Below are 17,647 nucleotides of genomic sequence, written 5' to 3'. Positions count from 1 at the left end.
AATACCACTCATCCAAGCCCTTCTCCAGGCTCCCTTAGCCTCTGCACAGTTCTTCTGTGGCACATATCACATTGCATTTCAACTTTGTTTCTGTCTGAGGTTCTTTAGGGCAGGGACTTGGCCTTATTTACTGTAAGGTACCTGGGACAGCGCTATGGCGTTTCCCCTTCTTCCCTGGCCCCAGATATTTGAGTGTATGCTGTGTGCCAGGCATGATGTGCTTGCTTCTGTGAAGGGGCCACAGACAGGACAGCCCCGCTTCCATGGAGCGTGCAGTGAGACAGCTGTTTGCTCAGTGAGTGAATACACTGAACAAGTCACTGCTCAGAATCAGAGTTTTGAACCTCAGAGATTATTTTTATGCAGTCAGCAAGCAGTTCTATAAATATTTCTCTCTTTTCCGAGTCAAGCGCGGCTAGAGAGTGGTCGGGTTCCTGAGTGGGGCCAGGTGGGACAGCTGTCCTCTGATGGTGAGACAGTGACCCAGAGCAGATACTGCACAATACCAGGAAGTTTTACTAAAGACCAAGACAAAGGAGATTATGTGCATTCTTGTGGCTTCTTTGTAATCATCACTTCTGGGTGGGCCCAGATAATCATGTTTGTTCCTGGTGCTTGGCTGGATTTAGATAATGAAACCCACCCCCTGGCGCCTGAGCTGAAGGTCAGGCTGACAACACACCTGCCTCTGGCAAGGTATGTTTCCAGGGCATGGCTCTGCGGGGCACCGCTGGATTCAGATGACAATCAGCTCAGGGGCCTTTCCCAGGCACTCTCTATAAAGTTCCACACCTTTTTTTCAGTTGTGAAACGGGAGCAGTGAATGCTTATGTGTTAAGAAGCCATGTGAAGGAAAACTGAGACAAATAAAAGGTATGGGCCCCCACAGTAATCATGTAAACCACGGGAGGCGTGGGGCTTGTATACATCCGATTTATCTGTGAATCCTTACTCCTGACGCGGTGCCCACATCATGGTGTATACTGTTCGGGTTGTCATCCCGTGCCCGCAAAAGGACAGTTTCACTCTGCACTCCCTGGAGCCACTGTTCTCGTTGCCCCTTCCTGCTAGAGGCACCGAGGGGGAGGCAGTGCAGATTTGCCTAAGAGAGCAGAGGCTGAAAATGGCAGTTCTTAGAGCTGATGTTTCAAACAGTCCTGGCTCTTAAGGTGCTTGCTGGTGTGTGTGTGTCCACAATTTACTGACTAGAAACAGAAGGTCCCGGCATGGAATGCTGTAGAGAGCAACATTGATAACAACGTGTCTATTCTGACAGTTGTCTTTGGCAGGAGAGGGGGTACCTGGTTAGTGGTAGGGACAAGGAGGCCATCCTCCCAACTCCATTACGTGAGTTGTGTCTCCTGTGAAGTTAAAATGGGCATTGCCTTTCCATTGTGTTTCTCCTGTGAACAAACCCTTCAGAGTCACTGCCTTTCATACCACGCCTGCAGCCCGAAAAGCCGAGGCTGCCAGTTCTACACTCACAGTGACAGCGCGTGCAGCCTGCTCTGTCTGCTCGGAGTCGTTTCTGCACCCCCTGAGGGCCATGTCCAGCTCTGAGCTTCCTCAGGTGTTTCCTCCGCATTTCTAAATGTTATGTTTATGCTGCTGTTTCTTGCTTTCCACATTTTAGACATCCTCTGCCAGCCCTCGGCGGAAGAGGAAGGTTTCACTCTTTCCACTCTCTTGGTCCACTGCCTCTCCCTTCACCCTTCAGATACATCATCATTTTTCATTAGACCAGGTTGAATATTGAGGTTTATGCTGCTCTGACTCTTAGCATGATTCACCTGCTGAACCAGTTCGTATACCACAATGCTTTTCTCTCCTACAGCCCCTTAACTGCCTCTCGTTGATTTTCTGAGTTTCCTATGTCCGGCTCACTTTTAATTCCCAAAGTACAGCCATAATTTTTAAATTCCCGAGTATCCTTTTCCACGTCCCAGGTGGACACAGAGTTGATCTTGCCAGGTGCACTTTCTCCTGCAGCACCCCCACCCCGCCCCGCCCCGCCCGCCCCTGGGTCCTCCAGCCGAGGTCGCTGGGGTCGCCTGATTGTGAGGTTTGCTGCACGGCTCATTCCCTGTGCCTTTTTTTGTCCCGTTTCCTGGATGCCTGTTTTCCTCTTTCTTGGTTTGCTCATTTATTTGATAGAGTAGATCCTCCAGGCACTTCCTGATAAGAAGAGTGTGTGGGAGGTAAAATTTGAGATCCTGAATGTCTAAAAATACCTGTATTCTCCAGGCTTACTCTTTGTCTGCTTTGGAATTCTAGGTTGGAAATTATGTTGCCTCAGAGTTTGAAAACATTGCTCCTTTGTCTTAGGGCTCCCAGAGATGCTTTTAAGAATTCTCATGCCACCCAATCCTTTGTGTGCGAACTGCTTTTCTCTCTGGAAACGGCTCTCTTTATCTTGTGTGTTCTGAAATGTTTCTGAAATTTCACAATGTGCTTGGGGGTGCGTCTTTTCAAAACTGTACTGAGCATGGGACGGACTCTTTCAGCTGGGAGTTCATGCCACTGGGTTCTAGGAAAATTTCTGAAGTATTTCTTTGATAATTTCCTCCTCTTCTCTCCGGATCTCTTGGTCTGCTAATTATTAAAATATTTTCTCTCGTATTTCTCATCTCTTTTTTTGTTGTTTCATTTCCTGAGAGATTTACTCAACTTCATCTTCTAGCTCTTATATATATTTTTCTACTCTCATTTGTTAATTTCTAAGAACTTTGCATGGATTGTTCCAGTTTTTTCTAATCCGATTTTTGTGTGATAGTAGGTTATATTTTAAAAGTATGTTTTCATTGATTTTAGAGAGAGAAGGAGGGAGAGAGAGATAGAAACATCCATGATGAGAGAGAATCATTGATCGGCTGCCTCCTGCACGCCCCACACTGAGGATCGAGCCTGTAACCCCGGCATGTTCCCTGGCCGGGAATCGAACTGTGACTTCCTGGTTCATGGGTCAATGCTCAACCACTGAGCCAGGCAAATAGTAGGTTTTTATTGTTGAGGTTTTATTTGGGTCCTTGTTTCTGTTCCTTTGAGTCCCTTCATTCTGTTTGTTTTGTGCTCTTTTCATGTTCAGTGGTTTCTTCAGATGTTCTGCGGTCCTTGGTTGTCATTTTCATTTAAGAGTGAGACACTGAAAAGCCATGGTCTGTGCAGAAGTGGGAGGAGCTTGCCACAGATGGGTTTTACATACTGTAAGGTGATTGGGCAGGAACACACCTGCTTTGTTGGGGGAATCCCCAAAAGTCAGCATCAATTAAACTTTTTTGTGTAGTATTTGGTTTCTCCAGGAAAGAATCTTCCAACCTACTGTTTGGGGTGGGGTGGGGTGGGGCTGCCAGCATCCTGGAACCAGGTGGATAAGCAGGGCTGGGCTCTTGTCCTTCAGGATGTTGGCTTCCTTCTAGTATAGTGGCTCCCCCTGCATCCCCTGTTCCTAATGTCCGAAAGTCTAGAGCCCCTCTGGTTCACTTCCTTCACAGAATAAATCCACCTTCTCCCACCCGGGTACAGGAGCAATAGTCCACTGGCTGCCCTAGATGTGACCAGAGACCTGGAAGTGCACTGCCTTCTTATATGGACTTTGTATCAAGCCCCGGTTCCCAGCATCCCTGAGGTCCTCTGCTGCCTGGTGCCTTTACTCTGCAGCCTACCCGGTGCCTGTGTGGATTGAAATTCGTTCTCCGGCCACGGGGAGTCACTCTCAGCTCTGCTACCTTAACTATTCTTCATCTTCCCCAAAATGTTGACATTTTATGCTCACTGTTCTCTTTCTCCTATTCCTTTTTTGTTTGTTTTTACTCTCATTTTAATGAGGTTCAGCAGTGGGCACAAATAAACGTGCATGTTTAATTTTTCCCAGTTAGCTAGCTGGAATTCCTTGGGGTTTTATGGTGATTGCTTCATGTCTTTCTCTAAGGATCACGCTTCTTTTACAACGGAGACAGTTTCATAGGCTCCTTGCTATCTCTCCTTTTACCCTCAACAGTTAAGTCTGTAGAAAGCTGTTTAGTAAGGATGTGTCAAATTCATTCCAGTAAGATGAAGACTTTTTAAAGTTGGGCTGACTTCGGGCAGTATTTCATTGTGTTGGAACACTGCCAGCTCTTCCTGAGGGTCAGAGATAGACCTGCCCTTACGAGGGTCACCCGAAGAGGAAGACAGCGAGGCGCGGCAGAAAAAGGCTGATGAGACTAACTCCTGTGTAGACTTCCCTTAATGAAGTAATCAGGAGTGATGGAGAGCCACCAGAACCTCCTTCCCTCAAGTTCATCGCCGTTGCTCCGCTTCACAGGGTCTGAAATGGAGAAGGCCCTCTCCTAACCCGGTGCTCTGGGAGCCTTTGACCTCCTAGAACTAAGTCAGGAGGAGACTCCTAGAGCTCCAAGCTGTTTTCTCTCAACAGTCAAGGTCAAGAGCCTGGAGAACTGGAAGGAGCATGCAGGAAGTCAGTGTGGGATTTTGTTTCAGTTCCACATTATATATATATTTTTTCTACTGATTTCAGGGGTGAAGGGAGAGAGAGAGATAGAAACACCAATGATGGGAGAAACATTGGTCGGCTGCCTCCTACACGCCCCTACTGGGGTCGGAGCCGGCACGTGTCCTGCCCGGGAATCGAACCGTGACCTCCTGGTTCATGGATTGACGCTCAACCACTGAGCAACACCGGCCAGGCTGAACATTGTCATTTTAAACTGCCCATATAACTGTGGTGGTCCAAACCCTTACATCCACCTACTGACTGGACATCTACATATGGGAGTCCAAATTCATTTCTGCCTCAACTAATGCACAACAAAACTCCCTCTACCACCTCTCCCCTCCTCCTTGCCGCATACTACCACAACCACAAGACAGCAACCCTGGCTTCCCTCCTGAATTTGCTCTCCGTACCCACTGAATTGTCCGGTCACACCCAGCCCCAGACCCCCACCCTCAGTCGGTAGGTCTGTATTTCCTATCCCCTTTTCTCTGTCCTCTGCCTTCCTTCAGGTCCTCACTTGTTGCCCGAATTGCTGACTTCTGACTGGGCTCCTGGATCTTCTCCCACTGCATCATCTATGTAACTGTTTAGCATAGTGATCCCCCCAATCCTACAATACGTGTGGCCTTCACAGCTGTCACTGTCCTGTCACCGTGGTGATCTGGCTCTGCCCGCCTCCCCATCCTTGCTGTCACTGTCCTGTCACTTTTGGGTTCCAGCCACTCTCAATTGCTTGCAGTGGCCCCAGTTTGCTGGGACTCCTTGGGGACCTTGATTTGGGTTTCCCTCTTTGTTTCTTCTGCCTAGCTGATGCCTTCTGAGTTTAAGGCTCAGCTCAAGTATCTCTTCTGCAAAGCCTCCCTTGCTCCCATTTCCCCACGAGCCACCCTTCCTGTACTCTCTTCACCGAGTGTCACAGTGTGTAGTTAGCTGTTCGCTTGTCTGACTTCCCTACCCCACTCAGGGGTGGAGACTGGGGAGCACCCTGGCATGTGCAGGTAATGCAATAACTGGATTGGACACTGCCCGCGCGCATCAAGGTGTCCTTACTTGTCTGTGTAAAGTAAGCAGTTCGGTAGCTGGGCTGCCACATGAACCAAGCTTGCTGCCAGCTGAGAGCTGATCCCGAAATCTGATGGCACAGAGTCTTCATGGTGAAAGTGGGCTAGGCACTTTGATTCCAACTTACAGTTCTTCTGTCTCTGTTTTATGTACAAATACAGTATTCTTGTGTATCCCATCAAGAGACCGTTGCCATTTTTGGTGGATTCAGTATGGCAGATTACACTGCATAAAGACCGGGTCACACTGGGGTTGCAGTTTGGTGAAAACTGAATGTTAAAAGTGCCAAACTGGCCCAGACAGCATGGCTCAGTGGTTGAGCATCGACCTATGAACCAGGAGGTCACAGGTTTGATTCCCAGTCAGGGCACATGCCCAGGTTGTGGGATCGATCCCCCAGTGTGGGGTGGGCATGAGGCAGCCGATCAATGATTCTCTCTCAACATTGATGTTTCTGTCTCTCTCTCCCTATCCCTTCCTCTCTGAAATCAGTAAAATTATAAAAAAAAAAAAAAAAAAAAAAAAAAAGAAGTGGCAGACTGGTGGCCCTGTGCCAGTTCCTGCATAGTGGGTTGCTCTTGGACACACTCCCCTATGGGGCTTACGTTTGTAGTACAGATGAACATAACGAATTCGCCGTGCTCAAGGCAAGTGTGATAAACGCTGTGGTGAAGGTGCAGAATGATCTGGAGAATCGGAGGGTGACATCAGTATTAGCCAGTGTGGTCAGGAAAGGCGGGGCTCGGGCCACTTCAGCTGGGCCACTCTCTGCAGGACAGGATAAGTGTCTCTGTCTATTTCCTGCTGTTCTTATCTGACCACACAGAGATGTGAAGCAATTTTACCCCAAGTTGTTTTTTTGTTTTGTTTTTTGTTTTGTTAATCCTCACCCAGGGATATTTTTTCCATTGATTTTTAGAGAGTGTAGAAGGAAGGGAGGGAGGGAGAGAGAGCAGGAGAGAAAAAGAGAGAGAGAGACGTTGATGTGAGAGAGACACATCAATTGGTTGCTTCCCGCAGCCTCCCCCAGCTGCCCTTACCAGGGCTGGGGAACCTGCAACCAAGATACATGTCCTTGACTGGGAATCAAATCAAGACCCTTCGGTCCGCAGGCCGACACTCTAGCCACTGAGCCAACCCAACTAGGGCAGTATAGTCAGCTTTTCAGTGAATGGAGAGAGGTGTTCGAGGTGAATTCAAAAGCGCAGCTTCTCACCGGTCATGTTCTTCCTTGCCCCTCCTGTGTCTTTAGATGCCATGTCCAAACGGCGATGCTTCTGAGGCACAGAAGGCGAGGCTTACGAGCTTCAGCATCACGCCCGTGCACTTAGGGTGCTGCCACACCTCAACGCTAATGCTGTGAAGCCAGTTTAGTTCGTTTCCATGAGCCATGTAAGTCCTGGGGAGCCAATCATAGGATTTACAGGACTAGTATCTCGGTCCAGGTCACAAAACTGACAAGTGGCAGAGGCAAGTTTTGAAGTGCGGTTGGCTAACTGCAGAGCCTCAGCTCTTAATCTGGTTCTAAGCTTCTTCCTGCAGGATTGCTGGGACCCACTTGTCCCATCAAAATTGGTCTGAGTGTTTGTTCCGCAGTCATGGACAGCCGGTGCATTTCCGCACAACCTGTGTAGGTTACACTTTGTTTAAGAATCTCCTGGTCCATTTTTGTTCTTTTTTTCTTTTCTTTTTTTTCTGGGTCTCTTGCCACATTGTATTCGCTTTCTGTTTATTGGTGAGCAGCCCTTTGGTACTTGCTGTTTTAGAGAAACCTAAGCTATGATCAGAAGGAAGACCTCGGCTCTTTCTTGGGCTGCCAAAAAGGAAGAAACGTGGGTGGAGGGGGATGTTACTGCCATCCTGACTGAAGCTAAATTCCAAGCAGTTCTTCATTTTCATTTTAATAATCCCTTATTCCCCAAAATTTCTAGATGGGTATTTAGAGGAAATGCTAGGTAGAGAAAATACGCGGAGGCTTTACTACTTGGAAATATTGCAGCTTATACAGGAGAGTTCTTACTTTTCTTCCTTATCTCGTTGTTTTGAGGTAGTTTTAGTGCTGGTTTGGGATATCCAGACCTAATAACCTCTAAACCAGAGACATGGAGGTAAAAGTTAGAAAATGACAGTGGGCTTGCTCAGTCCTCCCTTTTTGTTAAAAGCAAGCGCAGTTTAAATCTTAGTTTTAAGGTTACTTTGGCACCTGGACTGGGATGGCTGAAGATAGCAGATTCCTGATGGAGTAGCAGTTGCTGGCAGACCTGTGCTCCCAACTGCTTTAATTCATTGGTATTTCCTGCTCCCCAAGTTCTGTCAGTTTATTGCAGCCATCTTGCTTTGAATTATATACAGCCTTGTATTACATGTGCATCTCATCCCTGTTAGTAGATTGTAAGGTCCTTGCTTGGCCAAATGCCAAGAGCTCCAGGATAGGGGGATTTGGATCTGCCACTGATTTGGCGAAGATAATTTGGTTTTGTATTTTAGTGTTACCTATTTTATAATACAACTATAGTCCCGGTGCATGAAAATTTGTGTACTGAGGTGGGGAGGGTGCCTCAGCCCGGCCTGCACCCTCTTGCAGTCTGGGACCTCTCGGGGGATGTCCACCTGCCAGCTTAGGCCCGCTGCCTAGGGGATTGGGCCTAAGCAGGCAGTCAGACATCCATCCCTCTGGCAGCCTGGGAGCCCTCAGGGGATGTCTGACTGATGGCTTAGGCCTGCTCCCTGCCTAAGCCGCAGCCAGACATCCTTAGCGCTGCTGAGGAGGCGAGAGAGGCTCCTGCCACCGCCGCTGCACTCACAGCCGTGAGCCCGGCTTGTGGCTGACTAGAGCTCCCCTGTGGGAGCACACTGACTACCAAGGGGCAGCTCCTGCGTTGAGCATCTGCCCACTGGTGGTCAGTGTGCGTCATAGCGACCTGTTCCCAGTTGTTTTGCCATTAGGGTCAATTTGCATATTACCCTTTTATTATACTATTAGAGGCCTGGTGCACGAAATTCGTGCACGGGGGGGCGGTGTCCCTCAGCCCAGCCTGCACCCTCTTCAATCTGGGACCCCTAGAGGGATGTCCGACTGCCCGTTTAGGGCCGATCCCAGTGGGATCAGGCCTAAATGGGCAGTCGGACATCCCTCTCACAATCCAGGACTGCTGGCTCCCAACTGCTTGCCTGCCTGCCTTACTGATTGCCCCTAACCGCTTCTGCCTGCCAGCCTGATCACCCTCTAACCACTCCCCTGCCAGCCTGATTGATGTCTAACTGCTCTCCTGCCAGCTTGTTTGCTCCCAACTTCCCTCCTCTGCCGGCCTGGTCACCCCTAACTGCCCTCCCCTGCAGGCTTGATCGCCCCCAACTGCCCTCCCCTGCTGGCCATCTTGTGGTGGCCATCTTGTGTCCACATGGGGGCAGTCATCTTTGACCACATGGGGGCAGCCATCTTGTGTGTTGTAGTGATGGTCAATCTGCATATTACTCCTTTATTAGATAGGATAGAGGCCTGGTGCATGGGTGGGGGCCAGGTTTGCCCTGAAGGGTGTCCCGGATCAGGGTGGGGGTTCCCTTGGGGTGTGGGGCGGCCTGGGCGAGGGGCCTGTGGTGGTTTGCAGGCTGGCCACGCCCCCCCGGTGACCCAAGCGGAGGCCCTGGTATCTGGGATTTATTTATCTTCTACAATTGGAACTTTGTAGCCTGGAGCAGAGCCAAGCCTTCTGCTTGCTCCGTGGCTGCTGCCATTTTTGTTGGAATTAATTTATCTTCTATAATTGAAACTTTGTAGTCTTAAGTGGAGGCCTGGGCCAGCCAGGATGTGCGGAAAGCTTGGCTTCCTCCATCGCCGGGGAAACCCAAGCCTCCCTCCTGCTCTCTCTGTGGCTGCAGCCATCTTGGTTGGGTTAATTTGCATACTCGCTCCTGATTGGCTGGTGGGCGTGCTGGTGGGCGTATTGGAGTGATGGTCAATTTGCATAGTACTCTTTTATTAGATAGGATAGGATGATGACCTTTTGTCCTGTGGAGCAACTTGAAAATAAGTATGAAAACTGTACCTCCTAGACATTCCAGATCCTTTTCACTTGGCATCATTCACTCATTGTCAGGCATGGGTTGTCAGTGTTTGGTTTATACCATGAGATCATCATACAAGTGTGACAAAGTGTGCGTGGTTCAAAGTATGCTTTTAGCTCTTTTATTTAAAGTATGTTTTTATTGATGGGAGAGGGATAGAGAAATAGAAACACTGATGAGAGAGAAACATCAATCAGCTGTCTCCTGCATGCCCCCTACTGGGAATCAAGCCCAAAACCCAGGCATGTGCCCTGATCGGGAATTGAACCAGCGATCTCTTGGTTCATGGGTCGATGCTCAACCACTGAACCACATGGGCCAAGCTGAAAATTTATCTTAAGATTTTAGGCCTAATACCTACAGGCTCATTAAAATGGCCCCTGTCTCACATATAAATGCATTTATTATTAGCATTTCTATTTTGTTCTTGTCTTTAAAAAATTATAAAATTACTTTCATTGTAAATATTTTAAACCGTGGTAGAATGCAGAAGGAACATGAATGAATATTCCTCTTCACCATTCTGCAGCAACCCCAACATACGTTTCCCTAGGGGTACCCAGCACTGGGTGAGCACTGTTCCCACCGCCTTCCACAGGGGGTCACATATACACTTAACGTGTGGGGCCCATATTCTGTGTATTATATATGCAGTGGCTTCTTTTTTTTCACTTGTCCATAACAAAGTATGTCTTGGGGACTCTTTCCATGTCAGGCCATATAGGTCCAACTCATTTTCTTTTCTTGCCTTTGTTGTCACTGTTGTTGATGGTTATAAAAGAATTCATTTTATGGGTGTACCTGGTAGTTAACTGCTCACCTATGATGGTCATTAAATGGGTTTTTGTTTTGATTCTTCATGGACACAACCTGTGCAAGGATGAGCCTCGGTGCACTGTGCGTTTTCGTTGGACAGTTGCCTGGAAGTGGAAATGCTGGCGCAAAGTGGATGCCTATTTTTGGTTTTGGTGGATGCTGCCAAACTGTCTTCCCACAGGAATTCACCAATTTAAACTCATACCTGTGGGGTTTAAGAGTGCTTGTTTCCCTGTCATTATTTTCATTTTTCAGTCTGCTAGGTGAAAAATAGTATGTGATTATTGTAATTTGCATTCTTCTGGGTTGTATCTCTGTAGCTCTGAATGCTTATCTGATTTCTGCCTTTTAGGAATTCCTCAGTGTTGTCAGTTACTTGATGTCTGTTTCTCTCTCTCTCTCTCTCTCTCTCTCTCTCTCTCTCTCTCTCTCTCTCTCTGGTGTAGGGTGAGAATTATTTCTATCACTTGATAGAACTTTTACAGGAGGTTGAGTAAAATTTGTGCACTCAATTCACTATCCTCAGAAATTTCTCTCACATATTCTTTCTCTACAGTATTTAGAATTTTGTTTCTTTTTTTCTCCTTAACATTATATTATAATCTCTATTCTGTCTTATTGCATAGCAATATAACTGGTATATGAAATTCTACTATGGGTCTATACCAGTCATGGGCAAACTACGGCCCGCGGGCCGAATCCGGCCCATTCGGCTGTTCTATCTGGCCCGTGGAGCCGAAAGAGCGGAGGGTTCTCTTGCTCTCGCCTCTGCTCCTTTACTTTGAATTTATATTAGTTTACACAAACACTCCATCCATGCTTTTGTTCCAGCCCTCCGGTACAGTTTAAGAACCCATTGTGGCCCTCGAGTCAAAAAGTTTGCCCACCCCTGGTCTATACCATAGTTATCAAATCATTCTCTATTGATAGACTTCTGGGTTATTTCCAGAATTTTGTTGTCATAAATAACATTGCGTCCAACATGTGAGCATAAAGGCTCTGGGCCCAGATGGTTTTGCTGGTGATTGTTTATCATTTTAGTGCTCCATGTCATTGATTCCTGAATGTAGACATGGGTGGATCTCTACCTAGCTGATTGTAACCAAACCCCAACACTAATACCATTCAATAGCAACAGCAAAAAAGCAAAAACTTTAGACCGGTCTCAGCTATGAATGCAGATGTGAAAATTGTAAATAAAACACTCTCAAGTAGAATTCACCAGCATGGCTATAATGGAGAATGGCCAAATAAGGTTTTTGGTTTATTCCAGGAATCAAAGAATCATTCAGTATTAAGAAACCTGTTGATAACAACAAATTAGTTTGTTAAATGTGAAAAACTGATTATCTCCATAGATGCAGAAAATGCACTTAAATTAAACAACTATTTTTAGTAATACTTTAAACAGGAAAAATAAGGTATTTCTTTTACATGTTTACATGTATCAAACCAACTGCCAAAAACATTAAAGGCCTTCTCATTAAAAGCAAGGCCTAAGTAAGGCTGCCCTCTACTAGAGTATTTTATTTATTTATTTTTAAAAATACATTTCTGTTGATTTCAGAGAGGAAGGGAAAGGGAAAGAGATAGAAACATCAGTGATGAGAGAGAATCATTGATCAGCTGCCTCCTGCATGCCCCCCTACTGGGGATCAAACTCGAAACCCGTGTGTATGTGCCCTGACCAGGAATCAAACTGTGACCTTCTGGTTCATAGGTCAAATTCAACCACAGAACCACACTGGCCGGGCTACTTAGAGTATTTTAGAAGCTCTGGCCAATGCAGTGAGGTGTGGAATCAGAATTAAGTCTTTGAGGATTAAATAAGATGACATTTCAACCTTCCTAGTATAGTATTTTTGATTCAAATAAGGCACTGAAATTATAGGTTCTGTCGTTAATTTTTTATTACCAATAAGACATATTCACAAAGGAAAGACAGATGGTCTCTTTCATCTTAACACATGTATCCGTATGCTTTTATGAATGTGAGCCCTTTGATCTTGCTCCTGGTGGTTGAATTGTCCGATTACCTCTGGTCTATATGGGCCTCTTGGAAGCCTTCAGGCACCCACATAGTGATGGGTGCTCAGGCCTGAGACTGGCCGAGTGGTGTGGTTCAGTGGTGTTCCTGATGACCTTTCAATGAGCTGTTCTTAGGATCCTGGGAGTCTTTAGAGGACCAGCCCTGGGCGGAGCGGGTTCTGCAGTTACAGATGAGAAGGGTGCAGAGGGCCACTGTGGTAAACTGCTGCCGGCCTTTGTCAGAAGCCATGTGGAAGGGCCTGAACATCACACAGGATTCTTTCCCCAGCAGCTAGCTGTCTCCAAATTTGGTTTGTGATTTTGGCCTTTTTTCTTTCTCCACAGCATCTGGAGAGGGCCCAACGTGAACTGTGTAGATAGTACGGGGTACACCCCTCTGCACCACGCTGCTCTGAATGGCCACAGGTAAGTACTGACCTGTCGCCTACGCCCTCCCTTCTTCCACCCACCCTTCCACACAGGCCTTCCACCTTTGAGTTCCTATGAAGGATTACTGAACAGTTGCGCTGAGAAAAACAAACTGAATTTAGCCCAGCATTCCCGAATCTCTCTTTAGTGTGTAACTACTTGAACATCCTTCCCCACTCACCCCTCAAAATGCTTGAGCCGAAGGTTGAGTTTTACCTTTTCTTCTGTGCCCTCCTCCCCCATCCCCCGAAATGTGCAGTGCCACAGTCATCTAATGTGAACATCAAGTTTGGGGCAGAAAGGGCTGGATCATCTGTCGGGTAACAGCCCCTCTATACACTGAAAATTGATGGGTTGGTTCTGAGAACCTTTCCTTCTATTAGGTAGTTATTTATTTACTTTTGCCATTTTTTTCTCATAAAATTAGCCTCATGGACAGTAAGAACTATTTTTAAGGAAAGAAACACATGAAAAATAAGGTCTATTTAAATCTCTTACTAGTACATACAGAGAGGTTATTGGGATTGTGTGGGATTGTGTGGAGAGTTTTCTGGAGGTGTGCTTAGGGATTGGGAGAAGATGGTGTCGGTTTAAATGATTGGCAGCTGAAAGAGGGCGTTGACCATCAGGTAAGGAGATTGAAGGCTCCGCCAGAGGCAGGCACCGTGTGGGGTACAGTGAATAGGCCCGCCCGAATGTGGGAGAATGGGAACCAGGCTGTCACAGAATAGAGATTGTTGGCACATACCCTATGAGATTACGAAGAAGTTTAGCTTTTATGAGGAGGGATTATTGGAACGACATTAGATTTTTCTGAACAAGAGCAGGGCAGCACACCTTGTGGTTTTCTGTGTCGCTGTGCAGCCTGTGGCCAGGCCCAGTTGACTGATTGTTACCTTCTACATTAAACTTTTCTCAGATACTGAATGTGGTCGTCACGTCCTTTCTATGCCATTTTAGACAAAGCTAACAAGAAATATGTAGAGACCCCGCCCCCTTAAATAGTGGGGTGACCTGAATTAAAGTGGATCTTGAACTTAAAAGATTAGCTTGTTAGCCAAGGTGACCTCCAGATGCTGTTTTTATTTACAGTGGGGCTTTTCTTCGGCCTTGTGCATGGGGATAATTGTACATTTGTATCTGCTTAATCAGTGGTGTCACCTAGGAGAATGCCAAGTCCTTCTTCCTGGATGTATCAAATGATACCACAGGCATCTGGCTCATGTTTGCAGCAGCTTTACTTCTGCTCTGCCTGGCCACTTCAGCTCCCAGACACTGAATGCTCTCTGAATCAGCGGTCCGCCGGGTCCGAAAGCTTGGCGACCGCTGCTCTGAATAATGTGGTGGATAATGATATTCGTCTTGCATGACGTTTATGTAAATTATGTCCCTGAATGCTCTTTAAACAACACAAACAAGGAGACATTGCAAAGCTTAGACAAGGGTATCAGGCGTTTTCAAAGTAATGGAAAATGGATGGATTACTGAGATAAACAGGGAGGCAAAGAGCCAGTGTTGTGGGACACGGGATGGTTCGGCCACATGCCAGCAACTGTGCAAAGTAGCCCCTGGAATAAAAGGAAGAGGCTGGGCATGAGCTCGGGTGGACAGGGAGCCAGATCAGGTAAGAGCTGTGAGACACTTCGTGCTGTGCAAGTGTGTGAAGAGCCATTGGTAGGAAAGACTGGTGGGTTCTGCAGACTCATAACTGACTTTTGCCTTCCAGGGATGTGGTCGAGGTTCTGCTGAGGAACGACGCGCTGACCAATGTGGCTGATTCCAAAGGCTGTTACCCTCTGCACTTGGCAGCCTGGAAAGGAGACGCCCAGATCGTGCGGTTGCTCATCCATCAAGGGCCCTCTCACACCAGAGTCAATGAGCAGGTTGGAAGGAAGGGAAGCATTCATCTGTTCAGCTGCAGCCAAGACCTCGCAGCCCATCGCCGCTGCGGTCCCTTAGCTCAGACCTCGGGAACCGGCTCTTCCAGGCCCAAGGGTGGCTGCCTCCTCTCAGTACCACGCTTCTTAGTGCATCAAGGAGATCTCACTCCATGAGATGCATGTTATATGCACGTGAATCATGCAGGCGTGGAATAACACTAACAAAAATATAAATACTAACTTGTGCAAAATTTGAAATAATGCAAATTCTGCAAAATTGCTTAGCGTCTATTTCAAGCTGGCGGGCTTTATTAATTGCAGATTGTGCTTATGCCACCGACATGGCATTGCAACGTCAGCTGGTAAGCAAATCTCCGGTGCGTGTGAGTACCGAGTGAGCTATGCTGTTGTTTTACATGAGGCAGAACTCGCAGCCCTGGAAGGCCCGAGCCTGGCTGAAAGTGAGCTCCCAGATACAGCGGTGGAGGCCAGGGGGTCTTCACGGAATGCAGATCACGTCCTTGGCACCCTCTAATGTTAATTTAAGCGTGAGCATGCTGTGACAAAGCAGAGGTAGTTCTTACAAAATAAAAAGGCAGCATTTGAGTAAAAATACCTCACGGTGGCCATGGACTTAGGTACTCCTATTGCTTTGGGAAAGTTATACTCGAATTATGCGTGTTCTAGACAGGCCTCCTGTAAAATGCCCTAAAGTTTGTGTCTGAGAGGAGATGGGCTTTCCCTATAAGACAAGCCATTCTGCTCTCCTCCTCTCTGCTCAGCACTGAAGCAGATACTTAGTTGCTTGAATGAGAGAAGCTGCTCGTCCTCGCTGAGTGTAGGATTATTTTCCTGATGACTCTGCTGAGAGCAGATTGTTAAACTACCTGTATGATTAGATCAGGGTTATTCCTCAAAAAGGAGGAGGTGACTCACAGAGCCATCTGTCAGTGAGGCCAGGCACGCTCCCTCCTTGTGCTTTTGGGGCACGACTGAGGGGGGCAGCTTCACCCCGGGGCGTGAGAACCTGGGCCAGGGCTCCCAATGTCCCCATCTAGAGAGTGTGTGTGTGGAGCTGTTCATCGGCCTCCCGGTCCCCTCCTGGGCTGTACTTTTTGGTGAGCAACAGACATTTAAAGTAATCAGTGAGGGTGTTTGTTTTCATAACCTTAGAAATGAAAGTGGTCTCTGTAGAATCTAAATGCAACTTACTCCTCCTGGCTAAAGTGATTGTAATTTTTCTTATCTGGAGGAAATTTATAAGGAAGTTTGCTTTTAAGTAATATTCCTCAATGTTGAAAAAAGCTAGTCAGCCATTAAAGTCCTTCTCATTTAAAAACATTTCAGTAACCATCTCTGATCCTCTTTGCTCACGGCTACCTTGGAACACAGCTGCTTGGACTTTTGAGCCACTTGAGTGTGCTAGCTTGTCCTGCTCACTCCCCCTGGACTAGCCTTTGGTGGGACACAGCCCAGTGCTTTGAGGGTGGGGCCGGCAGGTGGGTGGGGCAGGGCTGGGGTAAGCTGCAGTAGCTTGAAGAACCTAATGGAAGGAGGTCGTTCCAGGTATTGCATCAGTTTACATGATTGCCATGACTGTGTTTCAGCTGGATGCTTGGATAAGCGGGGGTGATGCGTGCCGAGCCCTGGAGACCATCCTCCCCATTAACTTCCTTCAGGCACCCGGAGGGCTGATCCCTGTTGTGCTAGTGTTGGGCCCCTCGAGGCTGTGCAATTGCTTTGATGTATTTCATCCATTTTATCATCACATTTTCTTTTCCTCTCCTTTTTGTAGAATGCTCTTGAGATCAAAGAACTCAAAAAGCACGGCCCCTTTGACCCTTATATCAATGCCAAGGTGTGTACTTTGCTGTCAGGATTTCTCTGCATCATTTCTCCAAGCTGTGCTTTCTCCTGGGTCCTCTCAGCTTCCCTCTGTCCCCTCGGGTTCCTCGCCCTGGTGTCTGCTTCAGCGACTGCCTGGGCCTGTCTGGGAGTGGAGAATGCAGCTTCCGTGGGCTTGGTTTTGCTTTACAATCCATACTAATTCTTGAAGGCTGGTGCTTTTTCTGGAATGTCTGAAAAGCGTACAAGTGGCAGAAATGGGGGAAGAGATGGGGCCATATTATTTGCATAAATTACTATTGTATTTCTAACATTTAAATTAAAAAAAGAAAAATGTCAAACAAATGAGCTTATTTTTTATGAAGCACAGAAAAAAACGATGATGTTTTATTTCCGGGATTAAATTTTTTTAGTCTGCGTTCTATGTTTCTCTTGAAATGGAATCTGGTTTTCGGGAGCTTGTGGCGGGCAGAGGGAGGTGTGGGCGACGGGCATGGTGGCTTAAAGCTGTGGCTCATGCTCCCTCAGTTCCTTGGGTTCATGCATTTCTTGCCTGGGACATTAAAGCCGCCATTCCTCTCCCAGCCAGTCACTCTTGGCCATTGGAAGGGCTCTGAAACAGGCCATGGAGTTGCCAGGTCAAGCAGGGCAGTTGCATTGTCTCCCTCCCGTGAGGCTGGGCAGCCTTGCTGCCCTGCAGTCCTCACTGCCCCGCAGCCCTCACCACGTGGCGGCTGAGTGTGGTTGTTGGTGGTGGTAGCCTCTTTTCAGCACTTTCACCTGCTGTGTTGGTCTGAGTTTTCATTCAGGTGAGGTTTGCTGTTTGGCAGCAACCTGGTGTTTGGTTGTCACTGCCTTTTTCTTGCTTTGAAATGCCGCTCGGGGAAGGAGACGGAAGGTGCTTCTGCAGGGACATTGTGCTTTTCTGAGAAATACTGACTGAGCAAATGCAGCTGCCTGCTGGCTGGACTGGGGCAGCCTCCGTGCCATTGGGCCTTGACAGTGGGGAAGCAGTTTGATCTGGGAG

At 47.4% G+C, this 17,647-nt stretch overlaps 1 protein-coding gene across 7 annotated transcripts in view; it reads left to right on the top strand.

The window, feature by feature from the left end:
• The window catches only part of ANKS1A (ankyrin repeat and sterile alpha motif domain containing 1A), a 193,034-nt gene that overhangs the window by 70,416 nt on the left and 104,971 nt on the right, over nt 1-17,647 (top strand). For 4 of the 7 annotated variants that reach the window (XM_080663214.1, XM_080663213.1, XM_080663211.1 and 1 more), the window contains exons 2-4: nt 12,812-12,892; nt 14,622-14,778; nt 16,571-16,633. In XM_080663214.1, the coding sequence (XP_080519340.1) occupies nt 12,812-12,892; nt 14,622-14,778; nt 16,571-16,633 (301 nt within the window). The remainder of the gene's footprint in view (nt 1-12,811; nt 12,893-14,621; nt 14,779-16,570; nt 16,634-17,647) is intronic. The other 3 variants (XM_080663216.1, XM_080663215.1, XM_080663212.1) reach the window with 1 other exon arrangement.

Source organism: Plecotus auritus, assembly GCF_963455305.1.
Source record: "Plecotus auritus genome assembly, chromosome: 4".
NCBI lineage: Eukaryota > Metazoa > Chordata > Mammalia > Chiroptera > Vespertilionidae > Plecotus > Plecotus auritus.
The sequence above is the reverse complement of the archived record's forward strand: the minus strand, read 5'-3'. Positions and strand labels throughout refer to the sequence as shown.